Below are 21,280 nucleotides of genomic sequence, written 5' to 3'. Positions count from 1 at the left end.
AGAAAAGAAAAGAAAAGAAAAGAAAAGAAAAGAAAAGAAAAGAAAAGAAAAGAAAAATCTTGACATCAGGACTGCATGACATTTATGAAGCAAAACAAGTGGGAAACACATCCACACACGAAGTGAGAAACTGAAGTCACAAGGGAGAGTATACAGTTTCAGCCACATTTTATTTCTCACACAAAAAATGGATCTGAAGCAAGTTATACCATTCATTAAGAATGCACAGGTATATGTTAAAATAGTCTTTTGAATCTCGTCTGTACAGTGAAATATCTTCAATAAATGGGAGAAAGAAAAACACTGTGCATATATATAGATATAGATAAATAGACACGAGGTGGTGTCACATTCCCAGCTACTAGGCTAGGAAGCTCCTCTTATTTGACCTGAAAGCATGTGGGGAAATCTGAAGATAAAACCCGAGCTGACCCTCTGGGCTTCTTGCTGAGAGCTCTCATGAGCGCCCAGCTTCAGCTTCCTGGGATGCCAGGACCCTCCCCACTTGGTGACCACTTCCACAAAGGAATGTGCCAGTCACCTCGATCCCAAAGATGGCCTTATTCAGGAGTTGCTGGGCCCCAGCCACCAAGCACCCCGCCACATGCCCACAATAAGGCAACAGAGACTACCCCTTCTGTCTCTGGTCTCAGGAACCAAGTTCATTCTTCAATGTGAAAACTGGACTTGTTACTAATTACCTCCACTAAGATTTGTGGGTGAGATACTGACTCATCTCAAGGACCAGCATTTAGAAATGGCCTGAAAGCTGTTGCTTTTTGGGTGCCTAGGACATCACTCGATACCCATAAGTAGCCTCTGGTGACAAGAACTTGCTCAGCCAGAAATCACAGAATACTGGACTTAGGAGAGAGCTCCGAAAACGAGGCCCCGGAGAGTGCTATGTCCTGCCCAGGGTCACAGAGCCACAACAGAAACCCCAAGCAAAAACACATTTTGTTTTTAAGGGGGCCTTGGACCTGAAAAAGAAAAGCCATGTGCTGAAACAGAAGTACACGCTCAGAAGAAAAAGTCACGTAGTGACTGAGAGCTGCAATGTTGAGGGAGGCCTGCCCTGTGCTGCACATGGCAGCCATCTGGGCGGACTGTGAGCTTTCAGGGAAGCAGGAGGGCTGATTTAAACAGAAACAGAATGAACCGGCCGCAGACCAAGGTGCTGAAGCGGGTCTCTGCACTGCATTTGGCAATGAGAACAGCCGTGGCACAGAATAAGCAAACACATTTGGGCACCAAGTTCTCTCTCCCATTCTCCCCTGCTTGCTGTCCTGACAAAGAACTTGTCTTCCCAAAGTCAACCTCACTCCTATAATCAGGCAGGGGAAAAAAATAATAAATCACAGTTTAAAAGGAAAAAGGTCCCTCAACGAAATACACGCTACATTTAAACGGGTCACATTATATTAAAAAAAAAAAAAAATGTGCACTGAATCTTCAGAAGAGTCAAACCTCTAATCGGATTAGGTTTCCAGAGCTGTAAGCAGGATTCTGTGGTTTCAGTGGAGAAGTCATGGTACAACTGAAATCACTGCAAGGGATAAGTGATTTTTAAACCACACACACACACAGATACACACTTGCCTTAAGAGGAGTATATACACAACACAGCAGCTACGTGGGTGGTCGGTCAGGCTAAGGGTGCGTGAACAGGAAGCTCCCTGCTCCCTAACAGGAAAGCCCCCAGAAAGGATTCAGCAGCAACAAGTCTACAGCCCAAACGTGAACAGCATCGTCCCTGAACAGACACAGTTAGTCGGAGCCACCAGAGCCTACAGCCTGTGGGAGGGCTCGGTTACAGTCCATTCTACTGCGTACACTTGAGATATTACAGTGTATTTTTTCAGACTATTATAAATAATTTCTCGTGCTTTCTGGAAAAAAAAAAAAAATCAAACGAAGCCTTCTTTCATTCAGTCTGTGATGAAGTAAGGTGAACCCTTCTCGTAAAGCACAGCTCAGGCTCCCCAGGGCTTTGTGGGCAGGATGCTCCTCTGATTAATAAGCTTGTGTCCCTCCAGCCTACAGAAGGCGACCGTCCCGTCACTCCAGCGCAGGTGTTCTCAAGAGGCCCGTGTGAAAGCTCTTGGGGAGCAAAGGCATCCAAGCTGTGCACCTCTTCCCTGCTGGGGGGGGCAGCTACAAGGCAGGCAGGGGGTCCTCTGAACCGGTCAGACACAGACGAACGTCTCCACTCTCTGATGGAGCACCGAAACAGAAGCTCTGGCTTGGGAGCTAGAAGTACCCAGCAGACCCACCCCAGGTGGGCACAACACTGCCTTCCAGGTTAAAACTTTTGTATAAAAGACCCAAATGGTCTTACCCCTGTGACTTCTTTCCAACTCAAAGCTATGGTTTACCCACAACCCAAATCATAAGCACATAGACTGTATATATACAGATTGTTTTTAAATCCCACAAATAAAAAACACTCTACAAAAAAAACAAAAAACAAAAAAAAAACAAAAACAAAACACCAGTGAGTTGAAGCCTTGTCATAGTCTGAGACACACCAGTGGGGCTTGCCTTGGGGCCCTGCCCCTCGCTCTGCTCACTCTTGCTCTCTCGGCCCTGGGACCCCTACTCATCCTCCGTGCCGGCTGTCAGCATCCCCTTGTCAGCCAGGTGAGATCTGAGGGTGTTGAAGATGTGCAGTTGTTGATCTGGACGCAAGGTCAGGAACTGCTGAATCAGCTTGCTTGGGTTCGGGCCCCTGGAGGAGAACGTGAGGAAACAGCTCTGAGTGGGGGGACTCAGCAGCTTCTAGGGCCTGATTATCCAAATAGCTGCTGTTCCCTGTGGATTCTCTACTCATGGAGGGCAGGGGGCCTCAAAGAATCCATTAAGAGCAGCAACTGAAAACTGCATTCATATTTGGGATGCTTTTCACTTCAACTGAGGTGTAGCTAAAATCTCAGACGTTCACCACACTCAAAAATCCAACAACTGGCTTCAGATGGAAAGGCATCGTACCTGATAAAACTGGCAATGTACACGTTGACAAAGGTGGCCATCAGATACTGGCAGTCAAAGCGATCCATGATGCCGCCATGGCCGGGAATGGTATTGGCAAAGTCCTGTTAGAGGCAGGGGAAGGACTGGTAAGCCTGGGCTAGGCCAAGATCAAACCCTGCCCTATGGTCCCACCTCAGTGTCCAGCTACTATCCTGAGTAGCTGAGGGCAAAAAAAGTAAGAAGTATGGACCCAAATGTTGAGGGTATAATACCACAAAATCTTATTATAAAATGTTTCTTTTGAAGCAAGATACAAGGTATATTAACAAATAAACTGAAAATCCAACTACAGTTGACTCTTGAACAACAGGGGTCTGAACTACAAGGGTCCACTTAAACGTCATTTTCTTCAGTAAATATAGTACAGGAATATAAATGTATTCTCTCTTCCTTATGATTTTCTTAATCACATTTTCTTTTCCCTGGCTTGCTTTATTGTACGAATACAGTATATAATACATATAACATACAAAATAGGTGTGAATCAACCAATAATTCTTCTGGTCAACAGTCACATGTGAGTTTTCTAGTACATGGGAGGATGCAGTAGGGGGGAATGTCAGTGCCTCTAACCCCTGCATTATTCAAGGGTCAAAACTATACTGAATTTTCTTGGAAAGCAATGTATTTTTATTTAACCTACCTAAATCTCATGCACGAGTGAAGGAAAGCACACATTAACAGTCAGGGTTTATAGCCTGGAATTTTGAAGGGGGCGGTGGTTGATGGGGTGGGACAGGAGACTGGGCTGGGAGACAGAAGAATAGGGAAGACGATTTTCCTACTTTGATTTTAAAGGCTCGTTTGAATCCACTTGCAAAGAATCCTCCAAAGGGGCCGATGAGCGAGGCAAAAGTGGACAGGGCGATGCTGTGGATCTGGAAGGGGTACATCCAGACTGTTGTCTGAGAAGCACAAGGGAAAATCAGTCAAGATGCCTTGTTGACATAAATAACTCTTTATCAAATGAACTGTATTTTCCCTCCAAAATCAAAATGAGTAAGAAAAGTGGATTTTGTGTTTGTAAATCTCGAATATCTGACTTAATGGAGGACATTAAGTATCATACATTCAGTCTGTTGCAATATGTTTTGGCTGACGTATGTGGAGAAAGTCCAGCCTTACACAAATTAGGTAGTTGAAAAAAAGGAAGAGTAGGGGCGCCTGGGTGGCTCAGTTGGTTGAGCGTCCAACTTTGGCTCAGGTCATGATCTCACAGTTTGTGAGTTTGAACCCCATGTCAGGCTCTGTGCTGACAGCTCAGAGCCTGGAGCCTGCTTCGGATTCTGTCTCCCTCTCTCTCTGCCCTCCCCCACTCACACTCTGTCTCTCTCTCTCTCTCTCAAAAATAAAGACATTTGGGGCGCCTGGGTGGCGCAGTCGGTTAAGCATCCAACTTCAGCCAGGTCACGATCTCGCGCTCCATGAGTTCGAGCCCCGCGTCAGGCTCTGTGCTGATGGCTCAGAGCCTGGAGCCTGTTTCCGATTCTCTGTCTCCCTCTCTCTCTGACCCTCCCCCGTTCATGCTCTGTCTCTCCCTGTCCCAAAAATAAATAAACGTTGGGAAAAAAAAAATAATAAAGACATTAAATTTTTTTTTAAATAAGAAAAAAGGAAAAAAGGAAGAGTATTTTAGCACTGTCTTTCAGATGCTTACGGGTATTCTCCTCTGATACTGCACCAGAACTTGACAAATGGTAGTTTCTTAAAAATTTGTCGAGGGGCGCCTGGGTGGCGCAGTCGGTTAAGCGTCCGACTTCAGCCAGGTCACGATCTTGCGGTCCGTGAGTTCGAGCCCCGTGTCAGGCTCTGGGCTGATGGCTCAGAGCCTGGAGCCTGTTTCCAATTCTGTGTCTCCCTCTCTCTCTGCCCCTCCCCCGTTCATGCTCTGTCTCTCTCTGTCCCAAAAATAAACGTTGAAAAAAAAAAAAATTAAAAAAAAAAAAAATTTGTCGAATTTGAGATCCAGGAATGAAATTTTTGTACTCTTAGCATTAAAATCCATTGGTCTGTCTTGAACTTTGAACGGACCTTTTACCCACACGTGACTGCTGTAATGCCATGCACTGACTATTTAGGAAATAATAGTTCACTAAGTTATGTAAATCTTCCAAACGTGGACACATTTTGCCATATATAATGTCAAAACATCATTATGTTAAAGTCATCATATGTTAAAATCACTATAAGAATCTTACAAAGAATCACCACAACTCTCATCAGCAAAGCTATGAAGTATTAAGAGCTCTGGTGGAAACCCTATGACACTTTTCCAAATACTAATTTTCACCTGGCAGGTGAATTTTATCGTTGGTAACAATCACCGTTAGGTGTTTTCCTTCGAGTGACAGACTCACTTTCGTCATCTTCAAGGAAAATGTTTGTCAAATACACAGGTCTGAAAAACCATAGCTTGTCGGTACTTTTCAAGTAAAAATGATGTCCCTATAAAACAGCAGCTAGTTCAGCTCATATCTCAAACAGGCGCATGTGTGCTTTCCTTTAGGTAAACGCTGTACTTCAGTATTTACCAGAAATCTTTTATGCATCCTTTTCATACACAAGAGTATTAGAAAGATATGTATTCAAGGGTCAGGATTTAATAAAATGAATAGTTGTACTGTTTCATCAAAGACACTCTTCGGAGGAACTCTCTTATTCTCACTGCGTGTGTGTGGCACGAAGAATCCAATGACTCAGTCCAGTTCGGGGCCAGAGCCCCCACTCATACTAACGCACCAGGCGAGTTTACCCATCACTGCTTGTGTACCCTACCATTCACAGCAAATTTCAACAACGTAAACAGGCAAATAATGTCATTATATTGTTACGGAAATAATCGTGACTTCACAGGCCCCCTGAAAGGATCTCAGGGTCCCCCAAGGATCCACAGAGCACAGTTTGAGAACCACTGCTCTAAATGAATAGAAGTGAGATGAAGTGTCTCCTTCTGCTTTCAGCCTGAACTGACCTGAACAATTCTCTGTCCTGGGGCTTGCAGCGTTGTGGAGGGAGGAAGCTAGGTTGTTGTTGTTGCTGTTGTTGTTGTTGTTGTTTTGAGGGAGTGGTCACTATCTAACCAGGGATAGCTTGCCCCATGTGAATGGCACGTACCAAGCCAATGACCGACCGGATCACCTCAGGAATGTTGTACTCCTGCAGACGGAAGAGGTCCGAGGGCTCACAGTCCACAGTGAAGCTGTTGGTGTCATTGTTGTACTCCACGGGGCAGACAAAGCATCTGTACCCGGACATCACATAGGACAGCTGAGGATGAAGAGCAGAGACGGGCAGAGGAGACCAGTCCCAGTCATCCTGCCTGGGTGGCAGACACGGGGCCTGGCTGTGTCCCTCACAGCGCCTAGCCTGCTCGCTGCAAGCTGTGCACTAAATCAGAGGTTCATATTTCCCCACGTGAGAATTTTGCCAGAATCTGGGAAAAAATTTTAAAAGAGGTTCATGGCCTGCTGAGGCTTCACACATACTTACCCCAACATACAGGCCAAAATCCAGGACAGACCTGAAGGAATCTGGGCAAAGAACTACAAGAAGATTCCCCCCATTCAGGGAAGCTACGGTCCCTTTTTCTCAGCATCTCTTAATTTAATTCAAACGGGAGGCAGGTTGGCAGGGAGCGATATAGTGAGAGACAGCCAGTCCAGAGGAAAAAGGAAGAAGAATAATGAAGTAAGGGAATCAGTACTGGAGGATGGCTGGACACCTCTGAAGAAAGGAGAGAGGCTGGCCTGATGGTCAGAAGCAGGGAATGCTCCAGAAAGGGTGGGAAGATCAACCACCCACAGGCAGGGCACAAATGGGAGAGAACCTTGGCCAGAGTGGCATGGCTCGCCTCACCTCCTACTCTTAGCTGCCAATCACTTGATCTTGAAATATCAAATGCGTGGACAAGAACGCTACCTGCTGAGTGTGACCATGCCTCGACATGGGGGGAGTACAGGTTCACACGGCCCTGCTCAACTGCCAAGACCCTGTTTGGAATCTGGCAGATAAAGGACAGCTGGCTCTGCCCGGGCCACTTACGGAGCATGCCAGGCTCATGCCCCTTGCAGGGCAAGGTTACCATTCAGTGGGACAGGGTCCTTGGCCTCGGGAGACAAGCTCTCTAGCCCTGGACAAGCTTTGAAGGTGGGCTGAGGTCTCTGTGCCCTCTCCCACCCAGCGGGAAACCACCACCTACCAGAAGGCCAAACACCACTGTAGCAAAGAAGCCCCCAATGAAGCCTTCCCAGGTCTTCTTCGGGGACAGCTACGGACAGAGAGCAAATCTTAACAAAGGTCATTTTGATAACTGGCTTTGGAACAATGATTACTTGCTTAAAACCTTCCTACTGTTAAAACAAACAAACAAAAAATAAACAAAAAAAACCTTCATTCTGTTAACCACCTCCCTTTCTAAAAATAACCCCATGCTTGGTTTCCTTGTTCCCAGCCTGATATCCCTCAGTTTCCTTTCTGTCCCAATTAGTCATTCAAATAATTTAATTATATTATAAAATAGTATACTAATTAAATAACAACACTCAAATTCAGATCAGAGCCCCCAAAGTGTGCCTGTATAGTCTATACAATTATCTTCTCTAGGAACTTGTTCTTCCTTTCTGAATAGTTGTCAAATGTCTTAGTCTGGCTTTTCTCTTAAGACTAAACTATTGCAAGACTTTCTCCAAGATGACACGAAGACATACACGCTAGTGAGATTTCTTCTGTGCCAAGCTGATCCTCACCGTTGCCTCACAGTGGTGTTTCATGTTAGGGTGACCCACTTACCTTAATGAGTGGGGTCCGACCAAAGAAGAAGCCAAACATGTAGGCCATAATGTCATTACAGATGACGCAAGAGATGGGGACAATGAACCTAGGGAATAAACCAAAGTAGAAATCAACTCTCCTAAGATGACAATACCTCAGATGTCTATAAAACACTGCCATTCATCACTTCTGGCACCAAAATAACCCCTAAGTACTTGTTCTCCACTAACTAATAAGCTAAAAGAAATTAAGCAGCAGATAAGCCATACCTAGTACCTGGCACACAGCAGACATTCAAGTGTTTACTGAACGACTCCCGAGTAAACGGAGGTGGTGTTCTCTAAAATGCCATTTGTTCTTTTTATCCTTACAAAGTTAATATAGGCACACAATACTACAAATTTAAACTGTAAAGAAAAGAAAGGTTTCCTTGTTTCTCCCATCCCTATCTCCATTCCCCAAAATTACTGCTTTTAATGACTTCTGACTTTTCTTCTAGAGGTCATCTCCATAATTCTATGCAGTATGTTTCATAATTTACCTATTTTTTTTTTTAACTATTTATGACTAGCTCTGATGAGGCCTACATTTCCTAGTGCTCGGCTGAGTGCACAACCACACCCCATATAGCTGGCTACCTTCTCGGCACCCGCCCCCCTCCCACCAGCCCCACCATGAAACAGGAGGCTGTTCCCACACTTGTAACATCTTTCTGCCCTCCTCACTCTCCACTCTCTGGCCAGCACTTTTTTAAAATTTCCCCTATTTAAATTTCTGAATTTCACATACAGAAATCTCTGACTTCCTGGCCCCTAAACTACAGGCAGTATTTTCTGACTTCCTGTTTGTTAAGGGAGCATCTGTATCCTCTCAACACCACGCGATATTATTTACTTTGTCGAGGCTTCTAGCACATATTCTCTGCTCAACATATTTTCTACATCTACAATTAAATCTTGTAGTTTGAGTGTGAAAACCAACAACCAGAGATTTTAATATAATTCACTGTAGAACCGAGTGGCACGTTTGGCCCTAAAGATAAGGACTTATCATGAGCCATTCCTCGAAATTACCTGAAACTCTGAAAAGGAAAGATTGTGTGTCTCCCCAGGCCATTGCTCTCATAGTTTTAAACATAATAATGCCTAAGGCTACCAATTATCTGAGCTAGTCTCTGGTCTAAGCACTTTACATATATTTACTAACTTGGAGGTGGGTACTATTATACCCTCATTCTGAGATCTGGAAACAGACACAGTCTGGGATCTTAACCACAACTCCTTAACACTTCTAATATAAACTAGGATATGCCTTACCTTTTCACTAAGATCATCCAGTTTCCTTAGCCAGCCTGCAGACTTCTATAAATGCTGATAGATTTCCTGCTGAAACCACTGCATTTCTGGAATAATGTCTACTAAGTAACAACTATATCATTCTTTTGACACATTGCCAGATTCTATGTGCTAATAGTTTATTTACAATGGCTTATCTGTAATCATTAAAGAAATCAGCTTAACATTCTTTCTACCTCCCCATGCTTATTAGCTTTAGTATGAAGGGTTAGATAAAACTCTGAGATTATCATTGGTTGTTTTTTTTTTTTCCTTCCAGGTGTGGATTCTTAGGCAATCCAAAGTTCTTCTATAGTTATTGATCTTTTCAGGTTTTCTTCTTCATGACTTTTGGTAGCTTCCATTTTGCCAAATCATGAAAGTTTCCTTTTGTTTTCAAACCTGTTGCTATACAATTGCATTATCTTTTATTCTTTAAATATCCATGTATAGGGGCACCTGGGTGGCTCAGTTGGTTGAGTGTCTACCTCTTGATTTCGGCTCAGGTCATGATCTCATGATTTGTGGGTTCAAGCCTGGCATTGGGCTCTGTACTGACAGTGTGGAATCTGCTTGGGATTCTCTCTCTCTCCCTCTCTCTTTCTCTCTCTCTCTGCCCCTCCCCTACTCACGTGCACTCCGTCTCAAAATAAATAAACTTTAAAAAAAGAAAACTTTTAGAAATTAATTAATTAAAAATATCCATATGCTAACAAGCACATGTCTAATGTCTACAACATTAGTTTTTGGGGAACCTGAGTGGCTCCATCGGTTGAGCGTCTGACTTCAGCTCAGGTCATGATCTCACAGCTCATGAATTTGAGCCCCGCATTGGGCTCTGTGCTGGCAGCTTGGAGCCTAGAGCCTGCTTCAGATTCTGTCTCCATCTCTCTCTGCCCTCCCCTGCTTGCACTTGCTCTCTCTCTCTCTCAAATGTAAATAAACATTAAAAAAAAATTTTTTTTTAAATAGAACATTAGTTCTCAAAATATAGATCCTGACCAACAGTATCAGCATCACCTGGGAGTGTATTAGAAATCAAATTCTTAGTACTGAATCTACTGAAGCAGAAACTCAGAAGTGAGGCCCAGTGATCTGTGCTGTACCCAGCCCGGCAGGGTATTTTGATGTAGCTCAAGGTGAGAACCCCTGGCTTAGACTGTAAGCAGGGGTTCTCAGCCTACCTGTACATGAGAAAACCCACAAAATAAAAGGGAAAACCTCCCTCACTGACATCACTCACCAGATCATTCCTTCAAACAGGTTGTGGATAACAAGGTGTGACTGGGTTACAACAATCAGTAATGTTACATGCGTCCAGCCAAACTGCAAAAGAAGATATAGATTACATTTTACCTGTATCTTTACCTTGAAAGGAACTTCAAATAACTGCCAGTAACAAATAGAAAACTGCCAGCAACAATAACAAAAACATGTAGAAAAAATGTCTGCTTCTGTACCTGTCTTATTGGAAGTAAAAAGATACAGAACAGGCATTTGGGAGTAACTTTGTCCCCCAGCTACAGTCCCCACCAAAAGTAGAAACCACAGGGCCGACTTAGTGAGCAAGTCTTTCTACGCTCCAAAAGCCTGGGTATGTCTCATTTTCTCAATAAGTGTTTACTAGGTGCTTGGGGCACTCAGTGAGGGGATGTTTTCAAGTTGAGGGAGCGATGTAGCTGGTAGGATATTCGTGAGCATTGCCTGAAGCTTCACCCTGAGCCTTACTTGGAGGCCACCTTCAGGTCCTAGTGGAGAGGTTGCTTGGGGTGTATTAAGTAACAGTGATTGGGTCTAGGTAGAAGCAGAGCCACCTAACTTAAATGGGGACACTCCTTCGTGCTCTAGGTTCTAGATGCAAACACAACAGCCTGCATTCCAGACTGTTGATTTGTCACAGAAAGCATAAAAGGCCTGCCGAGTTTCTGCAGAACTTCCCTTAAGCCAAGAATTCTGACACACATATACATTTTCCTTACCATGTAGAACTGCAGTCGATAATGCTTCTTGACCAGACTCAGTACAAACATGCAGAATCCTAGTTTGAGGAGCAGGAAGAGAAGAAGGGGCAAAATGAATCACACTCTGCATTATCTTTGTCCTACTCATTTCCTTTAGATGCATTAAGTGGTCCTCTGGCCAATCCCCTGGCAGCGGTTAACCCGGGTACAACTCCAAAGCCTAGGGGGATAATCCTAGTCATTCCAATGACAGCAGGGATAATGGACTCCCTCAAGACAGTCAGAGGAAGGCAATATTTTTAAATCTTGCAGACTACACTCAATTTAGAACACTGTTCACCAGATAGGAATGTTTTGATCCTAGAGCAAGGGTCAACAAACAAAGGTCAAGCCAGCTGCCTGTTTTTACAAATCAAATTTTTTTGGAACACAGTCATGCCCATTTGTTTACATGTCGTCTGGGCTTCTCCTTTCATGCTCAAGGCCAGAACAGAGGAGGTGCAATGAAGACCCTTTGGCCTCCAAAGCCTAAAATATTATCTGGACCTTTAAGAAAAGGTTTGCTGAAGGGAGCCTGGGTGGCTCAGTCGGTTAAGCGTCTGATTTCGGCTCAGGTCATGATCTCACAGCTTGTCGGTTCGAGCCCCGCGTCGGGCTCGGTGCTGACAGCTTGGAGCCTGGAACCTGTTTCAGATTCTGTGTCTCCCTCTCTCTCTCTGCCCCTCCCCCACTCATGCTCGCTCGCGCGCTCTCTCTCAAAAATAAATAAATATTAAAGCAAATTTTTTTTTAAAAAAGAGAAAAAATTTGCTGACTCCTGTCCAAAGTTATAGGTCTGGCTAAGGGAGACCCACCTGGTGTGGAGTCAAGGCCACCCCTGCATCTCTCACACTGACCCAAATGGTGGCAAAACAGTCTGCAGCCGCCCTCCCCACCCCCTTCAGGAAGGAAAGAGACTTTTACCCACGAGAGTGCTGGGCCCCTCAAACACAGCCCTGCCCAGAAGAAAGCATGTGGCTATTCTAGACCCCTGGCTCTGTGAGGGGTCACTCTCAGGGTCTGAGGCATGCTCTCTGACTGTGCTCAATCCCAGCAGACCTCTTGGCAGTGGATTTTCTATTTTACAGCCAGGTGTCATTCACAGAGACAAGTATTGCTATAAGCTGATCAAAAATAGATCAGACGGAAATTTAGGTCAGAACAAATTTCTCATGTGCCTCAAACTGGCTTTGAGGGCAACTATGAAAAAACAGGAGCATGAACACTTAACACTCAGATAAGACTGAGGTTAGATGGACACAGTGTTTGACTGTTTGTCAACTTCTAATGTATCTGACTAAACCCTCACAGTACCCCTGCTGTTTTAGCTCCAGATTATGAAAGGGATTCAAAGATTAAGCTCCCAGCTCCTGTGAAGTCACAGAGTCTTTTTAAACCCAGGTCGGTTGGGGCGCCTGGGTGGCGCAGTCGGTTAAGCGTCTGACTTCAGCCAGGTCACGATCTCGCAGTCCGTGAGTTCGAGCCCCACGTCAGGCTCTGGGCTGATGGCTCGGAGCCTGGAGCCTGTTTCCGATTCTGTGTCTCCCTCTCTCTCTGCCCCTCCCCCGTTCATGCTCTGTCTCTCTCTGTCCCAAAAAAAATAAACGTTGGAAAAAAAAAAATTAAAAAAATAAATAAATAAACCCAGGTCGGTAAAATTTCCACTACACTGCAATGTCCCCTATGCGGCCACGCCCCTAGCGATAGCCGCTTGTTTTTATACCCAACTTCCTGGACAGTTTTTGTTTTGATCACACCGCAGAATCTCTGCCAACAAGAGAGTCAGGACAGGACCGTGCTATGCTGTCCTCTGACGGAGGCTGGGACACAAGGTCAGATGGCACAGACTGAAGTCCCCACAACTACACAAGGCCCTGGGTCCCATTTCTTAGGCAAAAGCTGCTACAGGGCCCTCAGCTCTGCTGCCCTGAACAGAGTTAACACCATCGAAACTGCGTGAACCAAGAAATTCCCCAACCTCTCCTCCACGGACATACAAACACAAGACAAACACAAGAACTGGTAAACCGCTGAATGCCTACCTATTAGATAGAGAGTAAAGGAAATGAACCGGTGGTATTTACTGAGAATCCGCAAAGGCTCCTCTCTCTGAACCAGAGTGAAGAAGTAATCCGTCACGGTTTCACCATAGAAGAAATAATTTACACACAGTAGAAAGTACCTGTAAAGGAAGACAGGTCACTGCTGTGAGGGGCACATGTGTCCACTCCTTTACAGTGAGGCCGTGAAAAAGTTCCAGGGATCAGAGCGGCAGTCCACCTGCCCCTCGAGACCCTGGTGGCAGCTTGCAGAGGGACAAGCAGACCAGGGTTCCCTGTTTACTGGTGACCCTGTAGGTGAGAAGTTTATCTGGGAATTTGTGGCAGCTTCCACTCCCTCTCCATGTATCACAAATCGGGGGCTCAGTTTTTGCTCTTTTTGTCCAGTTTCCACACCTAATGTAAGAACACTCAAACCATAACATGACCTTCCAGAGTGTGCCTCAGCCTGCCTCCCCATCCTATTTCCACTCTTCCAGGAACCCTGTGCCCCTATCACAATGGTTGACTCTGGCTTTGCCACCCGTCTGCTTTGTTCCTGTCTTTCCCAGCCTGGAATATCCTCTTTGCTTACCCATTTTTTTCACTTGTTGCTCAAATACCATTTTCTTCATAAAACCTTTACATAACCTAACATGTATCTGTCTCCCCCACATTTATTTCCATAGTATATAGTATTTCATCGTTTCACTAAGCAATTAATTACGCTCTGTCTCAGAACCTTCCTCCGGCCCCTGGTTGGGCTCTGAGCCTGCTTGGGATTCTCTCTCCTTCTCTCTCTGCCCCTCCCCCACTCGTGTGCACATGTGTGTAAGCTCTATCTCAGAATAAAGATTTAAAAAAATATATGCTAGTCTAAAAGTGGGGGTCACTGTGCAAAGTCTGACGGATCCAAATACCAAGGCCAACGTGTTCATGGATACAGCCAGTGCGCAAGTTTCCAGATCCCAGGTAACTATTATAAACACTCCTCATAGGCCAACCACATAAAATACCTGGGTCTCAAAGGTACTGTGTGAGCTGGTGGCCATCCCTCCCCGCCCACCCAACCACCATGCCTGTAAATACCCACTACAAAACACTTTTCATCCAAATCTGTGGGGCCCCTGTGGGGCTAGATGGCTTACCAGCTGAGGGTTCTAAACCAGGGCAGGTCATAGGAGTGGTAGACGTTGTAGCCAATAGTGATAATCTCATGGAAACACTTAATCTGAACACACATCACCTGCAAGACACAAAAGAATCCAAATACTTGCTGATTCCCCAGTTCTTACCATCTTTGGAAACAGAAACCCACACACAGGTGATGGGCCTTCAAGAAAAACTATCACATTTAAGAATGTCAGTCCTACAGGCCCTGTAGTGGCTGTAGGGCGTCTGGGTGGCGCCTGGGTGGCTCAGTCAGTTAAGCGTGCGACCTTGGTTCAGGTCATGATCTCGCGGTCTGTGAGTTCGAGCCCTGCGTCAGGCTCTGTGCTGACAGCTCAGAGCCTGGAGCCTGCTTCGGATTCTGTGTCTCCCTCCCTCTCTGCCCGTCCCCCACTCATGCTCTGTCTCTCTGTCAAAAATAAATAAACATTAAAAAAATTTTTTTTTAAAAAGAATGTCAGTCCTACAGGGACTCCGCTCTCCTCCTCACTCTCACTCACACCGCAGGACTTGGCAATGTAGTCCTTTATGTCACACAGAGTAGATGCAATAGAAACAAACCCCTGAAGCTTCAATTAACTTTTTATTGTTGCACCTCCCTGGATTCAATCCCTTCCTTTTGACTTTGAATAGGAATACCTGAAAAGCCCCAACTGCTTTGCTCAGCAGTCAGCTGCTAGTCATCTGACCCTGTCCATGACAGTGGGAAGACTGCAAGAGCAGTGCTGTGGACTGGGATTTTTCAATGAAAGTCCTAAGCCCCAGAGTGAGGCCCTAGGAAAACCAGAAACAAACCCAAGAGTCACACAGAGTCACAGCTGGGGTCACAGTTTCATCAAATGGCTGAAATAATATCATCAAATTTTTAAGTGAAGGGAGATCTTTAACCACATACTACTGGCCTATCCCAGTGCCCCTCTGGTTGGCTCCTGACAAGGGAGAAGTCACAGATACTGGAAGGCAGATGTGGTCTGAGGAGCCAGGCCCGCCGCTGATTCCCAGAACCAACCACAAACCCCATACTCAAGATTAAATTAGACAAAATTAAAACAGCATGCAAATGGCACTTACAATGATCATTAAAACCATTGGTCCCAAGTAAATGATGATGAAGAAAAATGCAATCATGGCCAAAGTCAGGATGCCTCTCACCCACCAGTTCTTCCATCTAAGTTAGAGAAGAGAGAAAGGAGAAAACATGTTAGGAGCCCAGAAAGAAGCAAAGCACAAACCCAAGGGGGAGGGCTGGCAGGAGAGGTCAATCCCTTCTAGGAACACCTCCTTCACCTTGACAGAGGTACTAGCCACAGGCTGGCAGAAGCAGGGCCAATACAGCCATTACCTCACTCCCACCAGACTCAGCAGGTGCTCCACGGCCTACAGAAAAATACACCCAGCTTCTATCTTAACGAAGGAATCAGGCAAAAATCCTGAGGGAAATGTGGTGCCTACTTCTGTATCTACTCGGATGGCTTCTATCCAAAGAAAAAACTGCATATTTATCCTGCGGCACAATCCTATATCACTCTGCCCCTGCATCATTATGGTGATAACAATATTAACCAGTGATTAATAGCTATCACAAATATGCATCTGGCACACTTATAAGGATTTTGCATATATTAATTCATTTAGCACTCAACACTACTAGCCTTGACAGTGGAAGAATTGGACAAATCACATAGATGTGATGTGGTTAAGCTGATACCTGAATCCTGGGAGTGTAGCTCTAGAACCCACGCCCTTGACCACAACAGAACCTTTCAAAGAGAGACGTGCATGGGACACACACATAGAAACACTTTTAGATAATGTCTTGGGGTCTTACAGTTTGTGTTTTTAGTCTACACACATAGCTGGTGTTGGAGGACCAGAGTCTCAAGGGACCGACACTTTAACCCTGGATTCACTCTAGTTGAGATTTCTTAATTCTTCCAGAAGAATCTCAGGAATGTCCACAATGGATGTGTGGGAGAGGGAAAACTAAACTTTGACTATGAAACTTGGGCTCCTCTGTGGAAAGCAGTCTGCCCATCAGTCACAAAGCCCTTCACATGCTACGTCAGCAATCTTGCCCACCACCACCCCTTTGTTTTTTGGGGTTTTTTCCATCTTATTTTATATTTTATTTTTTATTTTTTACAGTTTACATTCAAATTAGTTAGCATGTAGTGCAACAATTTCAGGAGTAGATTCCTTAGTGCCCCTTACCCATTTAGCCCATCGCTCCCCCACAACCCCTCCAGCAACCCTCAGTTTGTTCTCCATATTTATGAGTCTCTTCTGTTTTGTCCCCCTCCCTGTTTTTATATTATTTTTGTTTCCCTTCCCTTTTGTTCATCTGTTTTGTCTCTTAAAATCCTTATATGAGTTAAGTCATATGATTTTTGTCTTTCTCTAATTTTACTTAGCCTAATACCCTCCAGTTCCATCCACGTAGTTGCAAATGGCAAGATTTCATTCTTTTTGATTGCCAAGTAACACTCCATTGTATATATATACCACATCTTCTTTATCCATTCATCCATCGAGGGACATCTGGGCTCTTTCCATACTTTGGCTATTGTCGATAGTGCTGCTATAAACATGGGGGTGCATGTGTCCCTTCGAAACAGCACAGCTATACCCCTTGGATAAATGCCTAGCAGTGCAATTGCTGGGTCGTAGGGTAGTTATATTTTTAGCTTTTTGAGGACCCTCCATACTGTTTTCCAGAGTGGCTGCACCAGATTGCATTCCCACCACCACCACCCCTTTGTCCACACCTTCCTCCTCCTTGGGCTACTGCACCTCCCAGCCCAGCCTGCAGCACCCTTCAAGGGCCAGATGTAGTTGCTGTTAAGCCCTAGATTACACTCAGTGGAGCCCTGAGCAGAAGCAGGGAGACTGTGGCCAATGCAAGTGAACAGGCCCACCCTGCACATTTTAACAGAAGTGGGCTCGTGCCACATGACTGCAGGCTGTCTGAGGGCTCCAGGTCTTCCACGGCACTTGGACCTGATGCGAGGCCCCCATGGGCATCTGCAACATTAAGCCAGGTTACCTTGAAGACAAGTTGGAAAGGGCCCTGTTGAGGACCTCTGGGGTATCGTCTGCAGAGGTGGATAAAGGAACAGCTTCCGCTCGGCTCTCAGTGTCCGATGCAGTCTCTCCATCTACCTTTACTTCTGACTCCGATTCCTACGTGGCAGAAAAACAGATGAAAGGTTAAAAAAAGAAAAAAAAATGCCTAGTAGCACGCCGAGAAGTACATGCATATCATAGGAGATCTGTGGGAAAAGACCCCCAACCAGGGCTCGGGGACATAGCACAGTCAGGTGACAGAACAGATGGGACTCACAGCGATCCCAACACTGTTCCGGCATGTGCTGAGGTGGCCAGCTCTGCTGGAAGTAAGGCATGCGCCTGCACCACAGGGTGGGGGACGAGTGACAGCCACAACCTGCTCAATTTCCCTTGCCTTACTGGGGGCAGGGGAGGGAACAGTCCAGAACAGGGAGAAAGGGGTTCTTTTGCATCCACAGAAGGCAAAAGGGAGTCAGGCCTGAATTTCATCAGGACCTCATTCCTGACCCTGCCCTTAATGCCAGGGTCATTACCTATAAGGGCTCGGCTGCTGGCACCCAGGAAAACATATCCACCTCTGAAAACCCTCTCCCCCAACACCTGAATCATGCAGGGAACAGTCCCTGCTCTGCCACAACATGCCGTGAACTCTCAGAGCCACCGGAGTGGCCCCAGAACCAGGCTCTCTCAGAGAAAGGCTGGATGCACAGGCTGTTGCTCCCCGCTGGACTCCCCAAAGTCCACAGTGTTACTTCCAGACTTCACAAGAGCACCCCATGAGGAGGCCAGCCCCAACGAGTGTAGAGGCTGCACAGTATCGCTCACCAGGACGGGCGTGTTGCCGTCCTTTCCCTGTCACTCGGTCCTGGGCATCAGCAGACCCTGCGATGTCACTCACAGAGTTGCCATCCAGGCTCCAGCCAAGTCAGGCAGTCACCCTGCTCGCCAGCCCCTGTGAGGGGACCAGAGCCATGCCAGCAATAGGCTTTCTATCCGAAGTACCAAGGAGCAGGCTGCTCTGAATCCTAGGGACCCTACTGCTACTCAGAGCATTTCTCTCTTACAGAAATTTAGAATCATTGCCGTGAGGAGAGGTGGAAGAGAAATCAAATCACTTCGAATTAGACAGAGTCTAACAACACTGCTCCGTATTTGCAGGGCCCTCAACAGTTGTAAGCATGTTTCCCATACCTGCGAACCTCAGAGTTCTGGAAGGAAGGGAAAGGAGACAGGAAGATCCCTACTTACAAATAAAGAAACAGGAGCTCTGAGAAGTCCAATGGCTGGCCCCAAATCCCCTATTAATCCTGGTCTTCTGACTTCTAGGTGTTCATCCCACTAGACTTCTTTTTATTTAAGTATCTTGGAATCCATTTTTTTCCTGACACCCGACACTTTATGGGTGAGGAGCCTTGGTTTGGGGATGGGGGAAACTGGGATGGACAAGAATCACCCATCTCAGGGGATTTTCCTGGACAAAAAATTTTTAACTTAAAAAAAAAAAAAAAAAAAGACAGCTGGCTTTGGTAAAGGATGTAGAGATGGTCTCCTCAGTAGGATGTGAGGGAAAGAGCCACAGCTTCTGATGACAGGGTCACTGTTCCTTACTCTGCCACAGCTGAGCCTGGTGGCGCTCAGTAAGTCACACTGGTGCCTCTGTACTTCAGTGTCCTCACCTTATAAAAGGGGGCCAGGAAAGGTCCTCCTTGTGAGGGTTCCCTAAAGAGATCCAGCCAAACTCCACCCAGGGCTATGTCCTCTTCCACCATCTGAGGTTCCGAAACAAGGCAGTGCCTCCGGGATTACCCCTCTCCAGTTAGACTGAAGACCGAGGCAATCAGAAAAGCTTCCCGTTCTTTATGTTAACATTAACACCCACGTCCCAGCAGCAACCATCAATGATACGAAGTAACATCTAGATCTGACCCCCAAGCCCAGGAGCTTCAGCACGTGACCACCTGGGCTCTACCAGGGCCTCCCACAGATGCTCACCAGGAGCATCCGGAAGCCACGGGGACTGAGCTGGAGCCCAGCATGGGAAAGGGCATGTATCCAGGCGCAAGCGCATGTGCGAACACACGTGCCCCAGCACAAGGCTATTTTTAACTTATCCATCCTGTTGTCAAGGAGACTCACAAAGGCTGCTGGTCTCCCCAGGCGAGGAAGGGCAGGAAGGAGCCTAGGCAGAGCCTCCGCAGGGGAGGGTAGAGAGACTTGGGTGCCGAGTCTCTCTGGACCTTCCATGCCCTTTTATGAGCATCAGCCCAGCATTGTGTGCTGCAATACAGCCCTGACTCCCCTCCTTCCTTGCTAGAAGGGGTGAGGTGCAGAGAGATACCCTGAGATGGGAAGTAGAACACAAGACAGCTGTTAACTGTGTTAACAGGACAAGAAGGGCAAATCCTGTGCAAGGGGCAAGGGCACAACCCAGAAAGACACGGACAGAGAGGGAGCAAGAGAGCCGGCTCTGTGGGCTCCTGAACCCTAGTCCCCATCCCCCCCACTCCCTGAGGTATAGATGTCACAAGAGAGCAGGCCAAGGGAACAGAAGCTTAAGACAACTTGGAGGTTACAGTGTTCTGGCTCCTCCCACCCCATGGGCAAAAGCCTTTTGCTTGAACTGCTAAGACCACCTCTTTGGCTGCTTATGCCTCTAAGTCAAAGAAGCCCAGTGCTGGTGGTGGCTCCCATAGTGGACAGGGAGGCCGAGGAGGCAGGAACCCGGAGCTCGAGTTCTTGCCCAGGAGAAAAGTGGCACATGTTGGACCAAGAGTCAGAGGTGCTGAGAGGTACACTGCCTTGCTCCTCCAGGGGATGGCAAGATAGGCAGATGGAGAGGAAGACTTTCTGCAGGAGGAGGCGGCAGCCAGTCAGGGAGAAGGGGCCCAGGACCTAGCTGCGATGCTCATTACACTCCTCAGATCTCTGGTCTTCCAGTGGAGAGAGGATCCCTTATCCTGAACAACTTGGAATGATCAAATGTCATACAGATGAAAGTCATGAAAACTATAAAGGGACTGAAGAGCAACACCACCCCCACCCCGCCCCACAGTATCCTGACCATGGCTTACAGGACAGGAGCACAAGAACCTTAAACACCTAACTCAGGCGACCTGGGTACCCTGCCCGAGGAGGGTAGAGTGGAAAGCACAAGGGCCATCAGGCCGTGCTGGGGCCTGTGTGTGACCAATTACGTGAGCTCAGCACCAGCCTGCCTTGCTTCCTCTTTCACACCCTCCACTCATCCAATAGGCGGCCCCTCAACTCAAAAATGATCCACTTCCCAAAGCTACCGTGTTAGGGGGTGGCCTGGCACACGGAGGCAGCAGTACATACTAGTGCTCTCTGAAGTGGGATGTGTGCGACACAATCCACTGAAGCGTGAGAAGAAATATTAGGACTTCCTTCTACCTCCTTTGTATTTTTCTTTCTTGTGCATGCTTTATGATGGACCCAGCAGCACACATATGTAACTCAGTAAGTCCGTGCAAGCTGGCACACGTGGCTAAAACCTCACACACTGTCAGACAAAAGTGTCTCAGCGGCCACAGGCTCGTTTCCCACCGTGCTGAGCAGTGCCTGGATCCTAGCAGGCACCCAAAGATTTGTTGACCCGATGAGCTAATGAAGTCTACTTGACCCACCACAGGCCAAGGCATCCGGACTGCACGGAGAGTGTGAAAGAACCCCCCTCCCGCCTCCCAATGGCCCTCACAGCAGGACCAGACTTGCCCAGTCCCATTCTGGCCTTCTCCCTGCAAGGACGGCAGCAGGGGGAGACCGCCTTGTTGCTTCAGACTGTCTCAGCCCGGCTCCCAGGCGGCCTCTCCTTCCTTTTCAACCCAAGGGCCCAGAACAAAGGCTAAGTGGA

At 46.6% G+C, this 21,280-nt stretch overlaps 1 protein-coding gene across 1 annotated transcript in view; it reads right to left on the bottom strand.

The window, feature by feature from the left end:
- Positions 1-151: 151 nt before the first annotated feature.
- The window catches only part of CDS2 (CDP-diacylglycerol synthase 2), a 57,602-nt gene continuing 36,473 nt past the window's right edge, over positions 152-21,280 (bottom strand). The window contains exons 2-13 of the mRNA XM_040447624.1: positions 17,387-17,523; positions 15,415-15,511; positions 14,322-14,419; positions 13,177-13,316; positions 11,114-11,172; positions 10,378-10,460; positions 7,819-7,906; positions 7,229-7,297; positions 6,145-6,297; positions 3,816-3,935; positions 2,989-3,092; positions 152-2,728 (exon numbers count right to left, since the gene is read on the bottom strand). Coding sequence (XP_040303558.1) covers positions 2,596-2,728; positions 2,989-3,092; positions 3,816-3,935; positions 6,145-6,297; positions 7,229-7,297; positions 7,819-7,906; positions 10,378-10,460; positions 11,114-11,172; positions 13,177-13,316; positions 14,322-14,419; positions 15,415-15,511; positions 17,387-17,523 — 1,281 coding nt within the window. The 3' untranslated portion in view covers positions 152-2,595. The remainder of the gene's footprint in view (positions 2,729-2,988; positions 3,093-3,815; positions 3,936-6,144; positions 6,298-7,228; positions 7,298-7,818; positions 7,907-10,377; positions 10,461-11,113; positions 11,173-13,176; positions 13,317-14,321; positions 14,420-15,414; positions 15,512-17,386; positions 17,524-21,280) is intronic.

This window comes from Herpailurus yagouaroundi, unplaced genomic scaffold (genome assembly GCF_014898765.1).
Source record: "Herpailurus yagouaroundi ecotype Mexico unplaced genomic scaffold, PumYag 196, whole genome shotgun sequence".
Lineage (NCBI taxonomy): Eukaryota > Metazoa > Chordata > Mammalia > Carnivora > Felidae > Herpailurus > Herpailurus yagouaroundi.
The sequence above is the reverse complement of the archived record's forward strand: the minus strand, read 5'-3'. Positions and strand labels throughout refer to the sequence as shown.